This window comes from Canis lupus, chromosome 17 (assembly GCF_011100685.1).
Source record: "Canis lupus familiaris isolate Mischka breed German Shepherd chromosome 17, alternate assembly UU_Cfam_GSD_1.0, whole genome shotgun sequence".
Lineage (NCBI taxonomy): Eukaryota > Metazoa > Chordata > Mammalia > Carnivora > Canidae > Canis > Canis lupus.
In genome coordinates this window covers 48,537,789-48,559,356 of record NC_049238.1, presented here as the reverse complement: position 1 = coordinate 48,559,356, position 21,568 = coordinate 48,537,789, and the positions used below count along the sequence as shown (strand labels likewise).

Genomic DNA, 21,568 nt, shown 5'->3' with positions numbered 1-21,568 from the left:
ATATTGTTTATGGGAAGGGAGAATCTGGAAAAAATAAAATTTGATATTTTAAAAATAAAGTTTAAATTTTTTAAATTGAAATTTTTATTTTTCCTTCTAAGATGCGAATTATCGAGGTCTTTAAATAAGCAGTTTTGTTAATCACCGGTCTTCTTAAAAGTTTTATAAAATGCTGAAAAAATTCGTGCTACTAAATTTTGCTTATCTGTATATTTTCTTGGATTTTGTAAAATCTGTGTCTACCCACAAGGATGTATCTCTCCTGGGATACTGTGTATGGTGCCTGAAAAAAGATGAGCATTGAGGCTCAGCCTCTTCTTCTGGCTAAGGAGCTTCAGTGCACAGAAGAGAACCACTGCCAGGCTCTTCCCTGTTCCTTAGGGCTGGCTTTTGCATTGATCATCCTCACAAGAAGTGTGTGGCTGGGGTTCTTTCCCTGTGATTAAGTCATTGGCTGGCAAGACTCCTAAACTGGGAGGGTAAAACCTGCAAACTACTGTGTAGACCTCACTCCCACTCGTTTTCTGAATCAATAACCTATTGGGTTATTTTTTTTTTCTTTTGCTTCACCTGGGGGGCCTGTGAAATGACCTGTACTACTGTGCAATGGCTAAACAGAGAAAAGAGAGGGAAGTAACATCTTCCAGGAAATTGACTGGAAAAAAAGCTTCTCACCAAAGTTCATTTATTTCAGAAAGCATAATAAATTTCAGAAAATGCTTATTTCCTATATCCCTGAAGCCCAAACTTGAAAAGGCAGTACCAAAAAATGGAATGATAGTTGTACATTATAGCAAAGATGGAAAAATGTAAATAAATTATTAGCAAGCAAATCTAGCAGTGTGCTAATAGAACAAAGTCTAAGACCAAGTACTCTTTATTCTAGGAGTTCTACAAATGTTAGAAACTAAGAAATTAGGCAACAGAAAAGAAAGTATTGATGGATGCCAAAAGGACAACTGGATAATTAATATCTAGATCATCTGATTAACTCTTTTCGTAAACTAAGAACTGAATGATATAATTTTTAAACTTCTGACTTAAACCAATAGCCAACATACTTAACAGTAATATTAAGAGAAACATTCCTTGAAAGTCAAGGGTAAGAAAAGATGCTTCCTGTTACCAGTTTCAATTAAAATTGTTCTGAAAGATCTAATAAAAAAGACAGATATAGATACTGGATATAAAATTAAACATAAAGATTTATAGGTTTATATGATTATTGGGGAAATCTGAGAAAAGTGACAAGAAAAACATTAGAACTTCTATACAGGGTTCATTTAAGATATCTGGTTCAAAGTGTTTACAAAAAAATATCAAAAGCTTTTGAATATACTGACAATAACCCATTAGAAAAAAATATAGGGAAATGATTGCATTTTCATTAGCAAGCAAAAACATTAATTTTTTAAATGCTTGAAGAATGTGAATGATTATATGAATAATATAAAAAATTATAGAAGAAAACATATAGCCATGAATACATAGAGTACGCCTCATGTTTATATATTGACAAAACATCTTGATATGCTAACAATTCTTTCTAAAGTTTATTTCTAAATTTAACACATTTACCACATCTCCAATAAAAATTCCATTAGGACTTTTCAATAGGAGGATTTTAAATAATGAATCCAGAATTTATCAGGATGGATAATGGTATATAGACAGCAGGATAAACATATATGGCATTTACAAAAATTAGATATAATCTAAAATAAATTACTTATGAATTAAAGACTTAAGGAAAAATCTCCTAACTATAAAAGCAAATGAAATTGTTTATGCATATTTATTTACTTTTGAACGGAGAAAAGTCTTCTCTAAGCATAACACCAAAGTGAGAAGCCATAAAGGAAAAGGTGGATGGATGTAACTACAAAAAAAAAAAAAAAAAAAAAAAAAAAATTTTAACTTAAGATAGTCACTGAAAAGGAAATTAAAATTGTAACCAGGAGTGCAAAAAACTATTTGCAGCATTTGACAATCAAAAAAGGTTGTATCCTTAACACAGTTCCTGCAATGCAATAGGTAACTTAAAAATAAGGATTTAAATTTTAAAATGTCCTAGGGTCATGAATAGAAAAAAATGCTTTCACGAAAAAGCAAGATATAAAGGAATAATACATATACACAAATATTCAATCTCATTAGTAAGAAATGCAAACATAAATAACATTTTAAATCTTTTAAATTGGAAAAGATGTTTCTGAAATTGTTAGGAATATGAAGGAACACTTTCCTACAATGAATGTACATATTCTGATCATGTTGCTAAATTGCTAAAGCTTTCTGAAGACCAAGTAAGCAGAATGAAGCCAAAGCCTTTAAATGTCCAACACTCTGAACAGACTTTTCCTCCGAGAATTTATCCTCATAGTCACGTACACGCGTGCAAGTGTAGCCAGAGCATATTGATCACACGAATGATATATTATAGCAAAAGCTAGAAACAAGGCAGCCCAGGTGGCTCTGCAGTTTAGCGTTGCCTTCCACCCAGGGTGTGATCCTGGAGACCTGGGATCGAGTCCCACGTCAGGCTCCCTGCATGGAGCCTGCTTCTCCCTCTGCCTGTGTCTCTGTCTCTGTCTCTCTTTCTGTGTTTCTCATGAATAAATAAATAAAATCTTTTAAAAAAAAGCTAGAAACAATTGAAAGGTCTCAGGATGAGATGTTATTTAAATTATGATACTTTGTAACCACGAAGCATGATCTTTTCAAATGTTTCTTTATTATGTTAAATTTTTTAAATTGTATATGGTGGCTGGGTGGCCTGGGTGGTTCAGTAGTTAAGGTGTAGTTAAGTAGTTAAGTGTCTGCTTTTGGCTCTGGTCATTATCCCAGAGTCCCTCCCAGAATCCCTGCTCAGCGGGGAGTCTGCTTCTTTACTTCTCCCTCTCCTTTTGCCCCTGCCTCCACTTATGCTCTCTTTCGCTCTCTCTCTCTCAAATAAATAAAATCTTTAAAAAAGAAATAAATTGTATGTGCCATAGGAATATAATTATGTAAAATATCCTATATTATTGGCAAAAATTCCTGTACTGAAATAATTCCTAAAAATTGGATAAGAATCAGGCAATAATTTCCAGGCAATAATATTTAGGGAAGCCTAAATGCTATTTTCAAAATGCTGGGGAGGACTCAGGAGGAAATGGAGTAATAAATTTTTGACCCAAGTGTAGACAGAAAAGGAGAAAGGAAAGACAGACAAAGAAAAAAGGATGTGGGCTTCTAGATGAAGTGTGGGTCCAGACAGACATTAGCAGAAAGCTCAGCTCTTGGAAACTGTCCTCACCCCAGGATTTGTAAACAGCCCGGATCCATTGTTGAAGATGCTGGAGAGGTAAAGGATCAGCCCTGGCCACCTAAACAGGACTTCATTGCACTGCTGCCCTTAACCCCAACCTACCAGACTCTTAGGACTGGCGGGGACTGTGACTCAAAGTCCCTTCTGATGACAATATCCAAGCTATAAAAAAACACTACATATTTGTCAAAGAGAATTAGTGACTTATGAAGAAGCATGAAGAACAGAAGGAAATTCACCCTCGTTTCACAACCTAAACACAAATGCAGAGTTCACAGGCACCTCGGGACTGAGACAGTCCGATAATGGCAGGAGAAGGTCTGTCAGCAGCAATCTGGGCTCATGATAACAGGCCCTTATGTTTCCCAGAAGTCTCCTTGGTAGGCACATGGGGCCATGTTGTGAAAGCCAAACTCTGGGCACCATGAAGTACCTAAATCCCAACACGCTTTGCATCTCATATTGACTCAGTCCCCAAGACTACTTGTCTTGGCTTTCTACACTATTTCCTGCTTATGAGGCAGGTAACTGAAAGAAATAGGTAATCAGAATGGACACATTCCTATTTTAAAATACAAATGGGACTTGGAAGGTAGAAGCCCAGATCATTCTCACCTTGGTGTGATTTTAATTGGCTACTCTTCTCTTGATTCAACTCAATTTACTAAATTAGATTGGGCTGTGAAGAAAACAGAGCAGTAATTTGGGACCATGCACTTGTGAGGCAGAACCGGGGAGTGCCTTAATGCAGACTTGGGCTGGTTAGAGCATTAATGAGGGAAATGGCCAGAAAGGGAAGAGGATACCTTCTTTTCATTTTGCTTAGTTTTAGGCTGGCAGTGTCTTCATTGGACCATTGAAATCCATGATGGCTGTGATCTGGCTCATAGTCTAGCTGAGTCTTTAACATATTAACTTCTAAGCCCTTCATCATGCCAGCTGGAAAGAGAAAGGAACTGATCTTTGGAAACAAATTTAAGTGATGCCCCAGTAAGGATTTGGTCAGAGGGTTTCTAGATTATTGTCTAAGTGTCTCTTTGAAGAGCCCACTTAAGTTGTTGAGCTAACTAGTTGCATGTCACCCCCAGGACTGCTTCCTTTTGAGTTCCCATCATGAATTCAAGCATTCTAAAGTCCCCTCTGACACTCTGGGACTATTTGGGAGGTATTTCAGCTGTTTGTGGAGTTTTCTTTTGTTTAAACATTTTCAGAATCAGGAAATCCTCTTATAAGAGCATATTAATGATCCAAAAGGACATTTCTCCAGAATAAAATTAATTGATAAATCATACAAGATGAGAATTTAAGCTTATGCTTCTCATCTTCCCAAATACCACTAAATGTGCACCTGAGACTTTTCAAAATTGGTGTCTCAGTTATACTCTTTGACAGAGCAGAGGGATAGCTAGCATGACTGTTCACCCTTCCTGTAGGAGCTCGGGCAGTGTGATTTGTGAAGATGGTTGCTTGTCAGTCCATATATGGTTTAGGGCACTAAATTAAGCTATAAGAACAGAACATCACTTACTTTTCATGATCTGAAATCTAGGATGCTGAGAAGGAAGGGAAGGGAAAGGAACTCAGCACTTCTGGTGCTATAAAAAAGTCATGAGAGTCTGTCCTCATGGGGAAAACCCAGAAGATCTGAAGAAAGAACATCTCGTGATGCAGTTGGAGGACTCAACGGTGTCAGATATCTTCCAGGATCCAAGAAGAAAGGCCCTGGCACTGAAGACTTTGCGCCAAGAGGCATAGAAGCTGCTCTGTAGACCTTCTACAAAGGATGCACACATGTCTCTGGACATTGATCTGAAACATGCTGAGACCCTGAGTTGGTCAAAACCAAGAAGTACTACTCTTCCATTTTTGATGATTCAATGAAGAAACAGGATAAAACCAGAAAAATCCTGGCACATATTTTTCATGACCTCAAAGTCTCAAAAAAAATTGAAAGACCTAGGACAGATGGTGATTTTTTGGTCACTTTATCCGTGGGAACGAGCTAGTCTGGGATGAAGGTCTATAAGAAGGTAAAAACATAAGAGGGTATGGAATGCAGCTAATTCTACTCAAGTAGCAAAGTGGTTGGATACAATTTGGGGAAGGATGGGGCTCTGCGTGATTCTATCGATGTAATTCAGAAGATAAAATTTAAGATGAAAATTGGAGAAGGGTAACACTTGAAGAAAGCCAGGGAGATGTGGGGCACATTGGGACTGTTTGATTCCAGTGGCAAGGTGTAGGTGGGTCCCATGGACATGGAAAAGGCAGAGCTCCACCATGAGAAGGGCTCAGGGCTTTGGGGTCCTGAAGGACACACCCTGGTTCCAAATTTCAACTTGACTCTGATTCCAGAACCTCAAGGGCCCCATGGGCAAGATGATTATGCCATCCTGCTTGTGTCACTTTGTAACCCTGGAAAGGCATTTTGTAAAATTCAATTGACAATGAAGAAATGGTGCTTCTAGGTAAAAAGTAGCAGTGAGTTTTATGATTGGTATATGTGATTTGTGTGTGATTTGTTTATAATATATTGGAAATGAGAATCTGATATGTTAGAGAATTTGACTTACCAGATTTGTAATTTTAATTGAAATGCTTAGGAAGATTTAACAAATTAATTTCATAGTCAATATTCAGAAGCTCATAAGAACCTCATTTACTTAAGTTGTAAATTTAATTCTTAGGAGGTTGGAATGCTTTAAGAGAATTTAATATGCTAAATTTAGAAGGTTTGATTTACTAGGTTTACCAGAACTATGGGTCCTGAGAAAGATTTTGTTTCTCCTATTTTAAGTCATTTTAGGGGATTTGAAGTTTTAAGAAAACCAGATATATTAAATTTGAAATATTTAAGGGGATTTAATTATTAACTTTATGTGCTGTTTACATTTTTAAGATTATTTGATTTTTAAGCTTTTTAAGTCAGAAAAATTTCTGACTAATTGGAAATACATGATGAGATCCTCTCACTGAGTTTGAAAATGTTAAAAAATTTAGGAGGTAGAACTCCATCTCATGTTTAAGAGCTAACTGAATATTAGTCAAAGGACAAGAGAAAATGAATGTTTGACACTTTAACTAGACTTACAACAAAAATTAAAAGATTTATAAGATGTGTTCAAAGGCAAAAGAAACAACTTTAACAAACTGAATATCAAGTAAAACCCATGCAGCTGTTAAGAGTGTTTTGCTAATATCCTCGGGCATTTCTCCCTTACACATTTTTGCTATGACCCTCAGACATTAAACACTCAAATAATGCTCCGAGGGTGGTGACTTTACAACATACAGGATATGGGAAGTGAATGAATGTATGGTTCTGGAGATGGTATAAATGAAAATGATTTAGTTTTCCTGGACTGTGATATACAATATCCAAATGCCAGACTTTTGGTAGAGTGTGTATCTCCATAGATTGGAAGGATGCTGGAAAGCACCTGACAAGAGGTTTGCTGTCGCAATTAGGAGGATTTTAAACTATAATTTAGAGGAGTGGCAGGGATATAAATGTTTCATCCTGTTATATATATATTTTAAGATTTATTTATTTATTCATGAGAGACATACTGTGAGAGGCAGAGACACAGAGGGAGAAGCAGGGTCGCCGCAGGGAACCCAATGCAGGACGGGATCCCAGGACCCCGTGATCACGGCCTGAGCCAAAGGCAGACCACTGAGCTACACAGGCATCTCCATCCTGTTGTACTTGATGTAGAAGGAATTCAAGAGTAGCTGAAACAGGAATGGGTGTGCAGAATGGGTATAATGGTGTGTCAAGGTTTATTATAGATCATAACATAACCATTAGCTGAGTTCTTACTGGATCTCAGGCAATGAATCAGCAATTTCCCATACATTTCCATACTTTTCCCTTACTCTCTCTCCTTGCAACAATACTCTATGAGGTAACTTTTATTATATCTTTTTATCAGTTGAGGAAACTGAGGTCCAGAGAGGTTAAGTGTCTTACCTACATTTGCATAGCTAATGGTAGAAACACTGCTGGGACCGCTGCCTGTGGTCTCTTCTATGGTAAACTCCATTATCAAAGGTTAGCTGTAAGGTTATTAAAAGACATTCTTATACAAAAGATATGCAAGGCACTCCACAAAGAGTCCTAAATATTAAATACAGTGATAAAGCTGAATTAGGAAGTAGATCAAGTAAAGAATTATAAAAGACAGGAGCACGGCATCAGGCCCAGGGTTGCTTAGACAAATTTCCTAGAGCTTCCTGTGTTGCATTAATACTCAAGCTGAGATTTATGTCTTAAGGACATCTTTTCATCCCTGGGGATTCATTATCTATAGAATCTCATATCTCCCCTTCCAGGAATTGGAATCATAGCTTCTCAAGGTGGCAAGAGAGGAGGTTTGGGTAATGGAAACCAATTCTTCAGTCTGTTCTCCAGGTCAGTAACTTTCTTGGATGCTCTGCTGGAATTTTTTTGTGTCTGTGGTATTTGAATATAGTATGGACTATATATTCAGACAATTACTGTGGTTACAGGACTTGGAGTGCTTGATGGAGGGTAGGCTTCTGCTTGTCCTGACCCAGGGAGGATAAGTACAACAGAGGGTGCACTTCCTGTTGCCAGTAGAGGTATTGGAGAAAAAGCTAGAGAGTTGACAACAGTTGGTCCATAGGAGGATCATGAAATATCTGAGTTTCCAGTATTCCTAGAAAGATTGGGGGTAAGGGAGAAATGATAAACACCTCCCTTGATTAGAAGTGTTCTCCTCGGGTGCAACATCTGTTGGGGACTCAGTGTGGGTCAGGAATCCGACCCAGTTAAGTGAAGCATGGACAAGGCAAGTGTGAATTAAAACACATAGTTATTCTAGAAGGAGGGTTCTGAACCAAGTGTTCTATAGTGTAGCAAAACTCCATGGTGGGCATGTATTTGACCCAATTTTTCTTTTGCTTCAAGGCATAGCATTGTAGATGTGCTTTGATGTCTGTCTGATGCACTGGGTTGGTTTTCAGATTTTGGTTTATGTAGAATAGAGGTACAGTCAAGTCAACCACTATTTACACATTGTATTGAATACCTACTCTGAGTCAGACAACTGGATAGCTGCTGGGAACAGGGATAAAGCATCCTGTTTTCACGGTGCTTGTAATGTAATCTAATGGGCAGGGAGGTGTGGGAGAGACCAAGAAGTTACAGACAATTGTATAAATTATATGGGAATAGTTAAGAAGGATACTTCATCGAGACTTGAAGGCTTAGTGGAGATGGTACTTGTGCTAAGTCTAAGAGAACAAAATCACCAGGTGGGATGCCAGTCCTACAGCAGGTGAAGCTGGATTGAGGAATGCTAATAGGGTAGTGTTCACTTCCAGGTATTAGTTAGCCTCTCAGTTTAGAGGACTATTAACAATAGGAATAGCCTGTAGAGGCTAAGGAGGATGGAAAAATGAAGGAACCATGAACAGTCAACCAGGGATGGAGAAGCTTCTGGAGGGACATATCTAAAAGACTGCCACACAGAAGAGGAATTATGTTCATAGGAGTAGCCCATAATCAGAGGCAGATTTCAGTTCAACAAAAGGAATAATTTTATAATGATTCAAATGGAATGAGTTTAACAAGTGAGACAGATTAGTAAAATATTTAAGCAGAATTTGATATTCTTACAATGGCTCCATCTAGAAAGTTGTGGGGTTGAGTTTTTGTTTGGGTGGAAAATTATTTAAAGCGTCTCTAATATCCTCTTTGGCACAGTAAGACTTATATCACTTTTCTGCCTTCGGTGACAGCCTTAGATGATATAGCATCCAAGAGCCACCTTGAGTGGGAGTACATAGGCAGACATCTAAGGCACAGGAAAGCAAATTGCATGGGTCTCCAAGCTATGAGGGAGTACAGAGTGGGAGGATGCTAAAATAAATTGTTTCTAATAGTCTTTCCAAGACAGGAACAGAATCCCCATTGGTATTTAGGATTAGATGAGACAATGGATCAGAGAGCATGCAAATACAAGGTAACTATCAGTTTTATTAAATGATATCTCTTTTCTAGTTTCCAAGTGACAAACACTAATAAGTCATTTATAATCTCCAGTCCAGTGTTCTAGAAGTTAATTAAAAAAAATACAAACTCCACATTGTTTTCTCTGTACTTTGCTATTTCTTTTCTCCTCCACCTCTCCCTTCTTCTCTTTCTTTTCTTCTTTTTACCAATTAATCTTTCTCAATCTGTGTAGTTCTTCCCTCTACCTCCAAGCTCTCTCAGCATGGTATTAATTATATTGGGTTATAATAGTATTTATGAGTTTATCAATCCCCAAAGATGAGAGCACAGGGCAAAAGCAATGTTTTACTGCCTCAGGATTTGGCATATGGTAGGTGCTCAGTAATGGTTGGATGGATGGGTGGATGGATGGATGGATGGATGTGTGAGGAAGAGGCCATTCCCCTCATTGCCATCTAACTTTATCCCTCTTTAGCATACTCTGTTGGTACTACCTTTCATAGCTGACCAATGTCTTCTAATTACCATATCCAGTGTCTTCTGATGAGTTTAAAAACATGAAATCCCTGGTATATTTTGGATTCTAATGACACTGATGAATAGAACCAATCACAAGTTACTTCTTTTAACCTTTGTCACTCCACATATCCTGATTTCTCCAGTAACTCTCTGCTTCTTTTTTTCTTCTCCTATTTATTGATAGGACATTCTCATGAATATTTGGCCTTTGCCTCTTCTCTAGAAACATGTATAGGTAAAAAAGATGTTCTCTACTTTCAAACTCCAATAAGACATCTGTTTGGAAAGCTACTAAATCTACATTTTGATCCCTGGCTTCTGAGTCTCTAGCCCCATATCTCAAGTTGTTTGTTGTGCATTTCCAACTAATTATTATATTTTCACATCAACTCCAACAAAAACTGTATCCATCTTCTTCCTACCAACCTCTCCATTCATTTCCTGATTTACCCATGAACTCACTTCGATTGGGTCAGCCAGTCATTCTCCCCAAACACTTTGCAATTTTTTACCTACACACTTTTGCCAAAAAGTTTCCTTTACCTGGAATATTGCCTTTATCATCCTCTCTAAAAAATTCGATCTAATCTTCAAGGCCAAAGTCAAATGCCTTTTGGAGTCTTCCTTGATAATCACTGTGGGACATAATGTTCCTCCTCCTCCCCTCTCATATTGGATTTGTCTGTACAACCCATATAAAATAACATCTCATAACATCTCATATTGTAGATATCTCTAAGTCAGTTTTATTTGCCTCAAAATATAGCACAAGGCCTTTGAAGGAAGACATGAGGCCTTGAATTAAGAAACATCACCATACCAGGTGGCATTATCCCTTGATGGACTGAAGATCTTTGTCCAAGTTTAACTGAGTGTTTCTCCCTCATGATCTTTATTCACCATTTGCTAATTTAACATCAGTAGTAGTAACGAAGTCTTGTGGTCCTACTACATGTATTTACATTGAGAATTACTATTCACTTTCCTTCAGTTGAACCTATACTTCTGTCAGTTTGTTTTCTTTTTTTAAAACCAAGGTCCTTGACCAATCAGGACACTGGAAGTTCCCAGGAGAAGGGACAGGATGTGACAAGTGCAGTGGGATAGCTCCAGAGAGTAAATGGGCATTGAACCTCTCCAGAAAAGGTCCTCTAGCCTAAATGACCCATCTAAGATGTAACAGGCTCAATTTTGATCCATGTCAACTTAGACACTTGAGGTTCTAAATTTGAAAAGACAGGGTCAGTTGTGGTAGATGAACTTCTAGTGAATGACCATTCTCAGTACCATAGAGATGTCTGGTCATGGATTGTAAGTTTCATCTAAATTAGTGCAAAGGGGATGCCTAGGTGACTCAGTGGTTGATTGTCTGTCTTAGGGCATGATCTCGGGATCCTGGGATCGAGTCCCCCATTAAGTGCCCTCTGGGGAGCCTACTTCTCCCTCTATCTATGTCTCTGCCTCTCTCTGTGTGTCTCTCATGAAAAACTAAATAAGTCTTTAAATTTTTTTTAAAAATAAATTAGTGCAAAGGATTCTAAAATCTATGTCTGACCTCTGGGTTGTGAAGAACTGACCTGAGATATACAATGGAATCCATGTCCAGCCAACAAGATGGGGTACAGGGACAGACTGCAGGTATAGTGGAGACCTGGGAAGCAGGCTATTTGAATTTGGAGTGTGACTGGGAGAGTGGGACAGACATCATAGAACCGTGGGAAGTTTTTGATTATTTATGCATGTCTTTGCTCTTGGTTCCTCTTTTACTCTCTCAGAGAGCTCTCACTCTTTCTTTTGCCTTCAACCGTTACATATCTGGGCAACTGTATTTTTGGTCCTGACGATATTTCATATTGTTCAGAGACCATAATAATTTAAATGTTTCCTTTCACTCAAACACAAGATCCAGAACCAGTATGAGGAGTGAGCAATCTTCTTTCAAATAGCTGAAATTATACCTGCCCCCTCCAGGTAGAGAAGCAGTGTCACCAGCCCAGTGCTTCTTTGAGCCTCCTGTAGCTGTGTGTTTGTTTCCATGTCAGACTGCCTTTTGCCTCTACAATCCCTCTAGTGGAGCTTCAGAATTGTCCTCCTTCCTCCCTTCCTAGATGCTGTTCTGATAGAACTGGCAACCATCATGGGTCCCTGCAAAATGGATGTGTCACTTCAATGTCTTCCAACTTCCAATTTTATGAAACATCACACACATCTTTTAATTTTTCTAATAGGGAAATTTTTAAAAAAAATTTTATTTTAAGTGGGAGAAATTACAGAGTTTCAAATAGGGAAATTTTTGGAATTTAATTAGAGTTAGGCTTGAACTTGTTTGTTTAGGTATATTTGTCTCTGCAACCTTTCTTTCTTTTCTAAAGATTTATTTATTTATTTGAGAGAAATTAGGGGTAAGGAGGGGCAGAGCGAGAAGGAGAGAAGCTCAAGCAGACTCCATACTGAGCACAGGAGTAGACATGAGGCTTGATCTCATGACCCTAAGATCAGGGCCTGAGCCAAAACCAAGAGTCAGATGCTCTGGCTGAGCCACCTAGATGCCCCTGTTTCTGCAGCCTTTTTATTCTAGGTAACCATTGCCTTCAATAAATAAGTATTCCTTCTTCAGAAGAAGAACCCCTCCTTCTTCTCATTCCCCACTCTATGGAAAGATAACAGAAAATAATTAAACTAGTACTACAATCTGTAGCTGAAGGTTTCATTTCTGTATATATCTCAGTTCTGGAAGGAAATTTGGCAAAGTTTACCAAGACAGTTTGACCTAGCAATTCCACATCAAGGAGTTTATTTTAAGGAGAGAAAAAGGAATACTCTTAAAGATTTATGTCTAGGATACTTGTAGTTATTAAAAATGGAAACAATTTACATCTAAAAATAGAAGAATGGCAAAAATAAATGAGCAGCCATGCAATATAATGCACCCATTAAAAACCTTATTTTGCAAAATATTTCATGACATGGAAAACGCCCATGGTATGATGTTAAGGAATAAAACAAGAAACAAAAATCAATCATTGAAACTGCTTTATTTTGATCCAAAATTTGTCCTTAAAGGTGTGAGTAACTATCTGTGGCATAAATAACACAGATAGAAAAAAGCCAGTATAAGCTGGCATTCCAGAATTTTAACTGGTTATCTGTCAGTAGTGGGACTGTAGATACTTTTCAGATTCTCTTTACAATCTTAGGTATTTTCCAAATGTTCTTCTGGGAAGATGTATTATTTTAATCATTCATTCACTTATTTAAGAAATGTGTAGTGACCATTAGGTGACAGGCACTCTGCCTTGTGCTGAGGAGATAAACAAGACAGAACAGACACATTCCTTGCTTTGCTCAGAGTTTATAATCCCTTAAAATTGGGAGAAAAAGACTTTTTCTTCTTAATTCATTTCATTTGACCTAGTAATTCCACTTTTGGGAATCTATCCTAAGGAAATAATCAAGAAAGCAAAACAAAATTATCATATAGAAATGTTTAGTGGTGCATTAACCATAAGGTGAAAAAAATTTAGAAATCACCTAAATGCCCAGCAGTAGGGGGATGGTTAAAGTAAAAATAGCATATTCATGTAACGGAATAATAGGAAGCCATTAAGATTATGTTACTGAAGACTTTTTAATATATGGGAAAATGTTATTAATGTTTTCCATTACTATTAATGGAAAAAAGTAAGCTGTGAAATTATATAGACTCTGACCTCAATTACGTAGCATAGTAGTCATAAATGAGAAATTCAAATGTTAACAGGTGTTATTTTTGCATGGTGAAGTAATGGCTGATTGTACTTTGTGTCCATGTTCTGCATATTTCCCAAGTTTTTGCAATGAACAGGTTTAATTTTGTGATCAGGAAAACCATATTGCTTTTGTTTTTTAAGACTTGACTCAGAGATTAGATGTTAAAAATTCAAGGAACATACATAAAGGTAATTTACCATTTCCTTAAAATCTACACTGAAAAGAGATAATTCATATGGAGAGAGCTTACAGCCCCTTTCCTTTCTAAAACATTCTAGGGAGAGAACGGATGACCACAAATGCAGTGGAACTACCTTACAGAGGGCCTGGGGGATCAAGTCACTGTGCTCACCAGGCTGGGCAAGGAAAAAAAATATAAGGAACGCTGGAAGGATTTGGAGACAAAGCCCTGGAGCCTAATCCCAAACTCTATCCTGAATTCTAACCTTAAGCATGTCGTTGGTAATCTCCCTGGGCTGTATCTGTACGTTAGGGACCTATGGACATTTCTTGCTGCTGTCATTCCCTCAGTCTGGCACCAGAACTCCTCTGACCTCACTGAGCAGGTGTTGTGCAGCGTCAGGGTCCTGTCTCTGGTTTGCCTAGATTAAGAACAATGGAGCCTGAGATGCCAGGGTCAAGGCTGCCGAAATCTGGCTCCCCACCCAATCCGAAGTAAAGACTTTGTCGCTGACTCCTGTCCCTACCCTTCTAAGTTCAAAGGGACAGAGCATGGCTGTGGAATGTGACAATTCTGTGTAAGCCAAAGCAAGAGAGCTGGAGCCCCATCAGCTACTAAATGCTCAGGCACACACTGACTGACAGGTCTCCCTTGAGCTCACACAACGCCCAAGTGCAATGAAAATGCCAACTTCCCTTCTAATTTATAGTTCATCAAGGCTGAAGTTACACCAGGTTTCACTGCACATGTTTCAGTCATGTATCACGCTCTGGGTTTTATAAAGTTAAGGGGTCTGCTGTGCAGTTAAAGGAGCAGGTCCGTGCAGAAAGATTTATAGGCATACTTCACTTTCAACAAACAGTTATCTAAAACTAAAGTATCATAAGAAATACATTTACAAAAAAATTCATTTCCCTACCACTTTGAGTAATTGGTTTGCCTTCTACACTTAAAGCATAAATTGATTCACCACAACTTGTTTTACACACGATGTAGCAAGCACATAGAGTTACATAAAGGGAGATGTACATAGAACTTAGAAATCAGCATTTTGACACCACCCCCAAAGCTGGAAACGTGTCTCAGATTTTAAAAGTGTTCATTGACTACAGAAGCTGAAAAAGACCTCAAATCAATTGCAAATGCTAAACAATCTTTATGCCAAAGGAGTTTAGTAGTTGGAATTTATTTATTTATTTATTTATTTAGGAGATTTTTCTCCTAGGTCTTTTTTTGGGTTTCTCATAATTCACTGATCTTGGCAAAGCCATTGAAAGAACCCATTTTAAAATCACAGTGGCAGGTGTTTTCAACATACTTCCACATCCCAGGTGAGCACTTAATACTTGTGCACACAGAGATATACACATTAGAGATCTGTAACACCCACAAAAATGTCAATACAGATAAAGCTGTGCTCCGATAATCAATTTTCCATCCTGCCACCTGAGGAGCCATTCATTCCAGAATGCTAGCCCCAGTGTTTGAAAATGCCAATATTTTCATTTTCAATTGGCTTCTGAAACCCTAGTTGGTTGCAGGAAGGAAAGAGATTTCAATCGCCTTTGCCAAGCACGTTTCTCTGTGGATACAGACAGGTGAAAAACATTGACCTTACATGACAAGAGAAATTTGGAAAAGCTCTTGGGTAAGCTCCCTGGGTCCCTATCTGTAGAGTTCCTGAAGAACAGCCTAACTGCCTTTCATTCCTGAATGAGAGCTCCCAGCAGCAAAGATAGAGACAAATTAGAACCCTGAGTAGGTTATGATTCGAATGAAATGCTCTTCACATACAAATAATATTGGAGAGTTGAGGTGGGAGCAGAAAGCCCCTGAATTTCCAGGAAAAAGTGAAAAAATGAGAAATTTTGCTTAGGCATACTTAAAACTGGAAGGCACCAACAGGCCTCCTAGCAAAATAGGCTTGCAGGGATTCACAAAGCCCCAACCAAGGGGGCCAGCCCCTTAGCTGGGACAGGGTATCCCCTTCAGGCTTTCAGGGTAAAGGAGAGGAAGGATATATGGAAAGAAGCAAAGGAGTGGAAAGGAAAGTGTCAAGGAGATGACTGCAGGAGGGGTGAAGAAAATAGGATTAAGTGAAGGAAAAAGGAGGTGTGTGAAGAAAGGGAGACTGGCAACGAGTGAAAAGAAGGAGCAAAGGAAAGAGGAAATAGGAAAGAAAACGGTGAGGTAAGATAAAGCCCCCCATCAACAACTGATTCAGTGGCTGTCAGGAAAAACCCCAGGGTACAGGTGCCTAATCTCCACCTGGAGCCAGGTGCAGGGCAACCCAGAAGCTCACAGCCATGCCATGGCCCTCTAGGGACATGTTCTCCCTTTTGCACAAAGGGCAAGCTCACCTATCAAAGGCCACAGCCGTCATGGAGTAGATGCTGGCGAAGACAGCGGCGATGGGGAAGAAGTTGTGGAACTTGCAGTAGAAGAGGCCGTAGTACCACTCATTGTGGACAGCGTAGGTGAAGTTCACCACTGTGTTGAAGGCAGCCATGGATGCCTCTGCGAAAGCCAGGTTCACCAGGAAGTAGTTAGTCACTGTCCTCATTCTCTTGTGGGCCAGGATGATCCACATCACCACCACGTTGCCCACGACAGAGGTCACCACGATGACCGTATAGGCAGCTGCCCAAAGGACAATTTGCCAGGCTGGCTGCACGAACTGATTGGGCTCCGAGGTGTTGGTGGAGATATTTGGGAAGAGGTCTGAGTCTACCTGGAGGACGTTATCCATTGCTCTGCTAAATGGTCGAGCCCTCCTCTCTGCACACACTTCGTCTTCGCAGCAGGCCCTGAAGCTGAAGGCTGGGGTCAGAGTCCTGCTTAAACACGGGAAGTCTGCGGGCTCTCTCTGGGCAGAACTCCTTTCCTTGCAAGCAGGAGAGTTGGCGCTCAGAAGATAAAGGCTCCTAGATGCGCGGTCTGCTTCTTATGGCTCTGAATTCCTCCACTTCCAAGCATCAGGAAGCATTTGAGTTCTGAAATCCGGAGACAGCGTCTCGACTGCGTGGGGCTGGAAAAAGGAAAGAAATTCCACGGGTCACAGTTCCAGGAAGCAGGAGACCCCTGCCTTTCTGCACCTGCTGCTGCTGCTGCTGCTGCTTGCAACTCCTGTCCTCCTGCTTGCAGCGGGCAATGCAAAGCCTGTTCTGCAGGAGGACTTGGGGACGACCTGGAGGGTGCTCGTCACAGCTCGACCTGTAAAAGTTCTGGCTCCATGGCGGGGATTCTGGGGCGTCCGGCTGGAGATTTTTCCTTTGCTTTCGCTGCGCTGCCGCCGCTGGCGTCGCCTGCAGCTTCGCAGGCGCCTCTTTGGCTCGGGTCGTGCTGGGCTCGGGAGTTAGCAGAACCTCAGCAGGCTGCGCGCGAGGCTTTTATAACCCTCCGCAGAGACGTCACCGGGAAGGGGCAGTACCTGGGCTGCGTACTCGCCAGTCCCCGCGCGCAGGGCGGCTGGCAACCGTCTCACCCGCCCACGCGGCCACCCCCCGCCTTTCGCGGCTACCTGCTGTGGGAGTCTTCAAGCCGGGCGCCCCACGCGCGCCACGCTCCGCGAGGGGGCGCTAGGGGGCCTCGGAGTAATTGCGCCCGACGGAGTCGGCCTGGAACCACAGAACCGATTCGCCGACGAGCTGCCCTGCCGCGATGGACACGCGGCTTCAAGGGAGCGCAGCCCGGAGCGCTGCGACAGCTCTGCAGAGGCGCCTGCCTGTGGCTGTGGGAGTCGGGCAAGTGTGGGGGCGACGTGCCAGCGCTGCGCTACGGGCCTCTCTCCAGCCCGAGTGTACCACGGGCTCGCTCTGGTTGCTACCAAGAAGGAAGAGATGGCGATGCCCAGTTCCAGGTGTCCAGGAAACAACTTTCCTGAGATCGTGTTTAGGAAACATCCCCCCAAATCCCTAGTTCCTTTCTCTGGGTGGACCCATTCCCCTGGGGAAGCGATGATCCGCTCTAAGCTTTGGGGATACCTTCCCCAGGCTCCCTGGTGGCTGAGCCCCTCCGTCCCCGCAAAGCGCCGCCGGAGCTCTGTAGCTGAGCCCGCGGCGCAGGCAGCCGGGACCGCTCAGGGCTGCCTGCAAAGCTCGGTGCGCGCACGAACCACCTATAAGCGGTGTGACGCCCCGACGCGCCTCTGGGGCTCTCTGCCAGCACCCACTGCGGCCGCCGTCCACCGCCCGGGGACCCAGCAGCTTCGGGGTCCGCGCCTCCCGGGCCTGCCCGCCAGAGCCGGGCCGGGGGCGACCGGGTCTCCTCCCCTTCCCCCTCCCAGGTTTGCAGGGGGACTGGAGGACAGGTGTGTCCCCCTTCTCGCCCCACTCCCACCCTGCTCCCCAGCGGGCTTCAAGCCCTCACCAGTCCCTGCCATCCCCCCCCCCGCCGAGCTGCTGTCAGGCCCTGGGCGGCGGTGGGAAAGGCTCGCCAGTGGGTGCGAAGCGTTTTGGAGAAGCCCAGAAGGGCTGGGGGTAGAACGCCCTGCAGCCCGCGCGCCCGGAGACAGACAGACACTGTTCTGCGGGAGAACTGAACCCTCCGAGTCTTTCTGGGGACCATCTATTCCCCTGTCCCTCCTCGCGCCCTCCCTCTTTCCACTGCGGGGACTCAGAACTGCGCGAGTCGGGATGGGTCGCGTGGCTCAGCTCAGAGGCTCGGGGTGGCGCAAGCCCGCACCCTCCCGGGAGCGACGTTTGCGCACGAGTCCTGCCCGCTCGCGCGCCTCTGGGGGGAGCGAGCCTAGTCTCTGGCAGGAAGCGCTTTCAGGCTTAGAAATTTATTGTACCGATTTATGCCCTGCTAAAATCGGGTCCTCTCGTGGGGCGAGGTTTGGGGGTCGAGGTGGAGGAATTTGCTAGTTCACTTTGGTTTTGTTGAAACCTGCAGTTTCAGCATCTATGTGAATCTCACCTCGCCCTGTCTGGAGTACCAGGCACCCCTAAACTCCAAGAGAAAACTCCAGTGATGCCTGGGAGAGCACAGCACGCCCTATTTTGAGGGGTAGCAAAGGAGGAACCTTCTTGTGGAAGGGAACTACTCTTCCACCCTGGATCTCGCATTGATGCTTCCAGTAATGGGTATTAGAGGTCTATTTAGCTTTGTCATTCTAAAATATGTAAAATATTATAACATTGCTAATACGTAGTGTTTATTTTCCGGACTACTAGAAAATCTGAGTTTCTAAGATTTTTTTTTTTTTTTGGCTATGTGGATTTCCCCTTCTATAAACTGTCTTTTCACGTGCCTTGTACTTTCTTCTGTTGGATTGCTTTCCAGTTACTTTTTTTCTCAGAGCTCTTTGTATATTATAGGTATAAACACTTTCCCTGTCATGAATATTTCAAGTATTTTTCTAATGCTATATTATTTATTTCTTGAATTTGTCATAAAACCTTAAACAATTTTTATGTAGTCTGATTTGCTTTAATACCATGTGGGTTTTCAAGTGTTGGTTTAAAAAAGTCTTACAAAAATCCTGGCTTTTTTTTTTTTTTTTTTGGTATAAATATCTTGGGTTTTCTTGGCAGTTCGTTCTTTCTTTCCAGTGAGATCTTTAATTCACCTGCAGTTTGTTATTTTACATTATGTATTTACTTTTTTATATAATCAGTTTTGATAGCTTCATCCATTTTCCTAGTGAATTAAACCATTATCCTTGTCCTAGATTAAATTTACAAATGTGATTTAATAGTTACATTCTCGTCCTTCCTACTAACCCATTTGTCTATTCCTATAGCAATACCGTGTATATATGCATATATACATATTTGATTCATATGATCATCTACTTTGCCTAGCTTCCTTGCAATTAGGCAGAGCCTTGTGACTAATTTAGCCAATAGGTTGTGAGTGAAAATGATGTGTGTCACTTCTAGACCAAAGCATAGAAGAGCGTGTGTGTGTGTGTGTGTGTGTGTGTGTGTGTGTGTCGGGTGGGGGGAAACTTCTCCAGGTATTCTCTCCTGCCAAGTCCTGAATGGTACAGCTATAAGAAGATAGGTCTTAATTACCTTGAATTCCCAAGTGACTATATAACCCAGACCACTGCCCAATCATTTTGTACATGTTGTATGAGTAGGAAATAAATTTTTGTTTTATTAAGGCACTAGGGTTTGGAATTAATTTGTTACTCACCATGATATAGCTTATATCAGAAATAAAATATTCTGATACCTGGTAAGGCCAGTTCATCTGAATGCTCATTTCATGCTTTTAAAAATCCACTTTGGGAAATCATATTTAAATTTTAATATTTTAAATTCAATTTAAAAATTAAACCACACAAACTGCATTAGTATTCTAATTGAAACTGTGTGGAATTTATTGAATTTTGGCAAAATTGACATTTTTGATATTAAGTTTTTTAATCCAAGAACATGGTATGCCTTTCCATTTATTCAGGTCTTATTTATGCCTTTCAAAAAGATTTTATGATTTTAGTTAAAATAGATCCAGTCTTTTGGTTACATTTATTTCCATATATTTTGTAGGCTTTATTTCTATTTTAAATGAAACACTTTTTCTTCTTTATCCTAGATCAAGGAAAACCCACTGTCTTCTGTGTATATGTATTTGCCTCTGTGTGTGTGTGTGTGTGTGTGTGTGTGTTGTGAGAGAGAGAGAGAGAGAGAGAGAGAGAGAGAGTATGTGTATGTATGCTGGTAATTTCACTAAATTTCCTATTTATTCTTGTTCTTTTTATTTGCATTTCTTTAAGTTTTCAATCACATCATTAGCATATTCTTGTCTCACTGAATTTCCTTTACCTTCCAGGACAATATTAAATTAAAATTGGTGATAGCAGATATTTCTGTATAGTTTCTGAATTTAAATTAAGATGACTGAATTTTTACCATTTAGGATAATATTTGTTGTTATATTTGCTAAACAGTCTTTTATGTTTAAAGAGTTTCCTTCTACTTTATTTTACCTAGAAGTTTTATTAGGAATGTCTTGTAATTTATTTTGAAATGCCTTTTTCAGGATCTGTTGATACCACTGTTTAATTTTTTTCACCAATGTGTTGATATAATGGATTAAATGAATAGATTTCCCAACACTGGCCCAACCTAGCATTCCTGGCACAATTTCTGCTTGGTCAGAGGCTAAGTTGTTTCTTTGATATATTGCTGGATTCAACTTGCTAATGATTTATTTAACATTTTTACATCTATTTTTCTAAGTGAGATTGATGTAGAGATTTTTTCCTTTTCTTTTTCAGATGTTAGTGTTATGCACCAAAAAATGAATTGGGAAGCATCTTATCTTTAACTATGGCAAGAAATAGTACTCTTGGTCCCTGAACTACCAAGGAAATAGTCGGAAATATAAGCCCCTGGGCAGGCACTGAACTACTAAATGAGAATCTGCATTTTAGTAAGACCTTTATTTGTATGCACATTAAAGTTTGAGGAGCTTAAAATAGGTCCATTGTTTCCCAAATTTCTTAATGATAAGAATCTCTTGGGGCACCTGAGTGGCTCAGCTGATTAAGTATCTGCCTTCAGCTCTGGCTCAGGGTCCAGTGATCAAGCCTTGCATTGGGCTCCCTGCTTAGCTCTGTGTGGCTCTTAGCTCTTAGCTCCCTCTGTGTGGCTCTCTCTCTCTCTCTCTCAAATAAATAAGATCTTTAATTTAAAAAAAAAAAGTATCTTGAGTTGCTTTTTTATAGACATTATCCTGTTCCCCTGAAAATCCTGAATTGGTAGATCTGGATTAGGGCTCAGCAGTCTGTGTTTTTATCAAGTACCATGGGCCAGTATTCTCTTCAAGCAAGTTTTGGAAATATATGGACTTTTTACGTAGACTTTTTACTTTAAAC

General features: G+C 40.6%; 1 protein-coding gene across 1 annotated transcript in view; it reads right to left on the bottom strand.

The window, feature by feature from the left end:
- Positions 1-16,489, bottom strand: part of TACR1 (tachykinin receptor 1) — a 140,612-nt gene extending 124,123 nt beyond the window's left edge. The window contains exon 1 of the mRNA NM_001012619.1: positions 16,101-16,489. Within this exon, the coding sequence (NP_001012637.1) occupies positions 16,101-16,489 (389 nt within the window). The remainder of the gene's footprint in view (positions 1-16,100) is intronic.
- Positions 16,490-21,568: the final 5,079 nt, after the last annotated feature.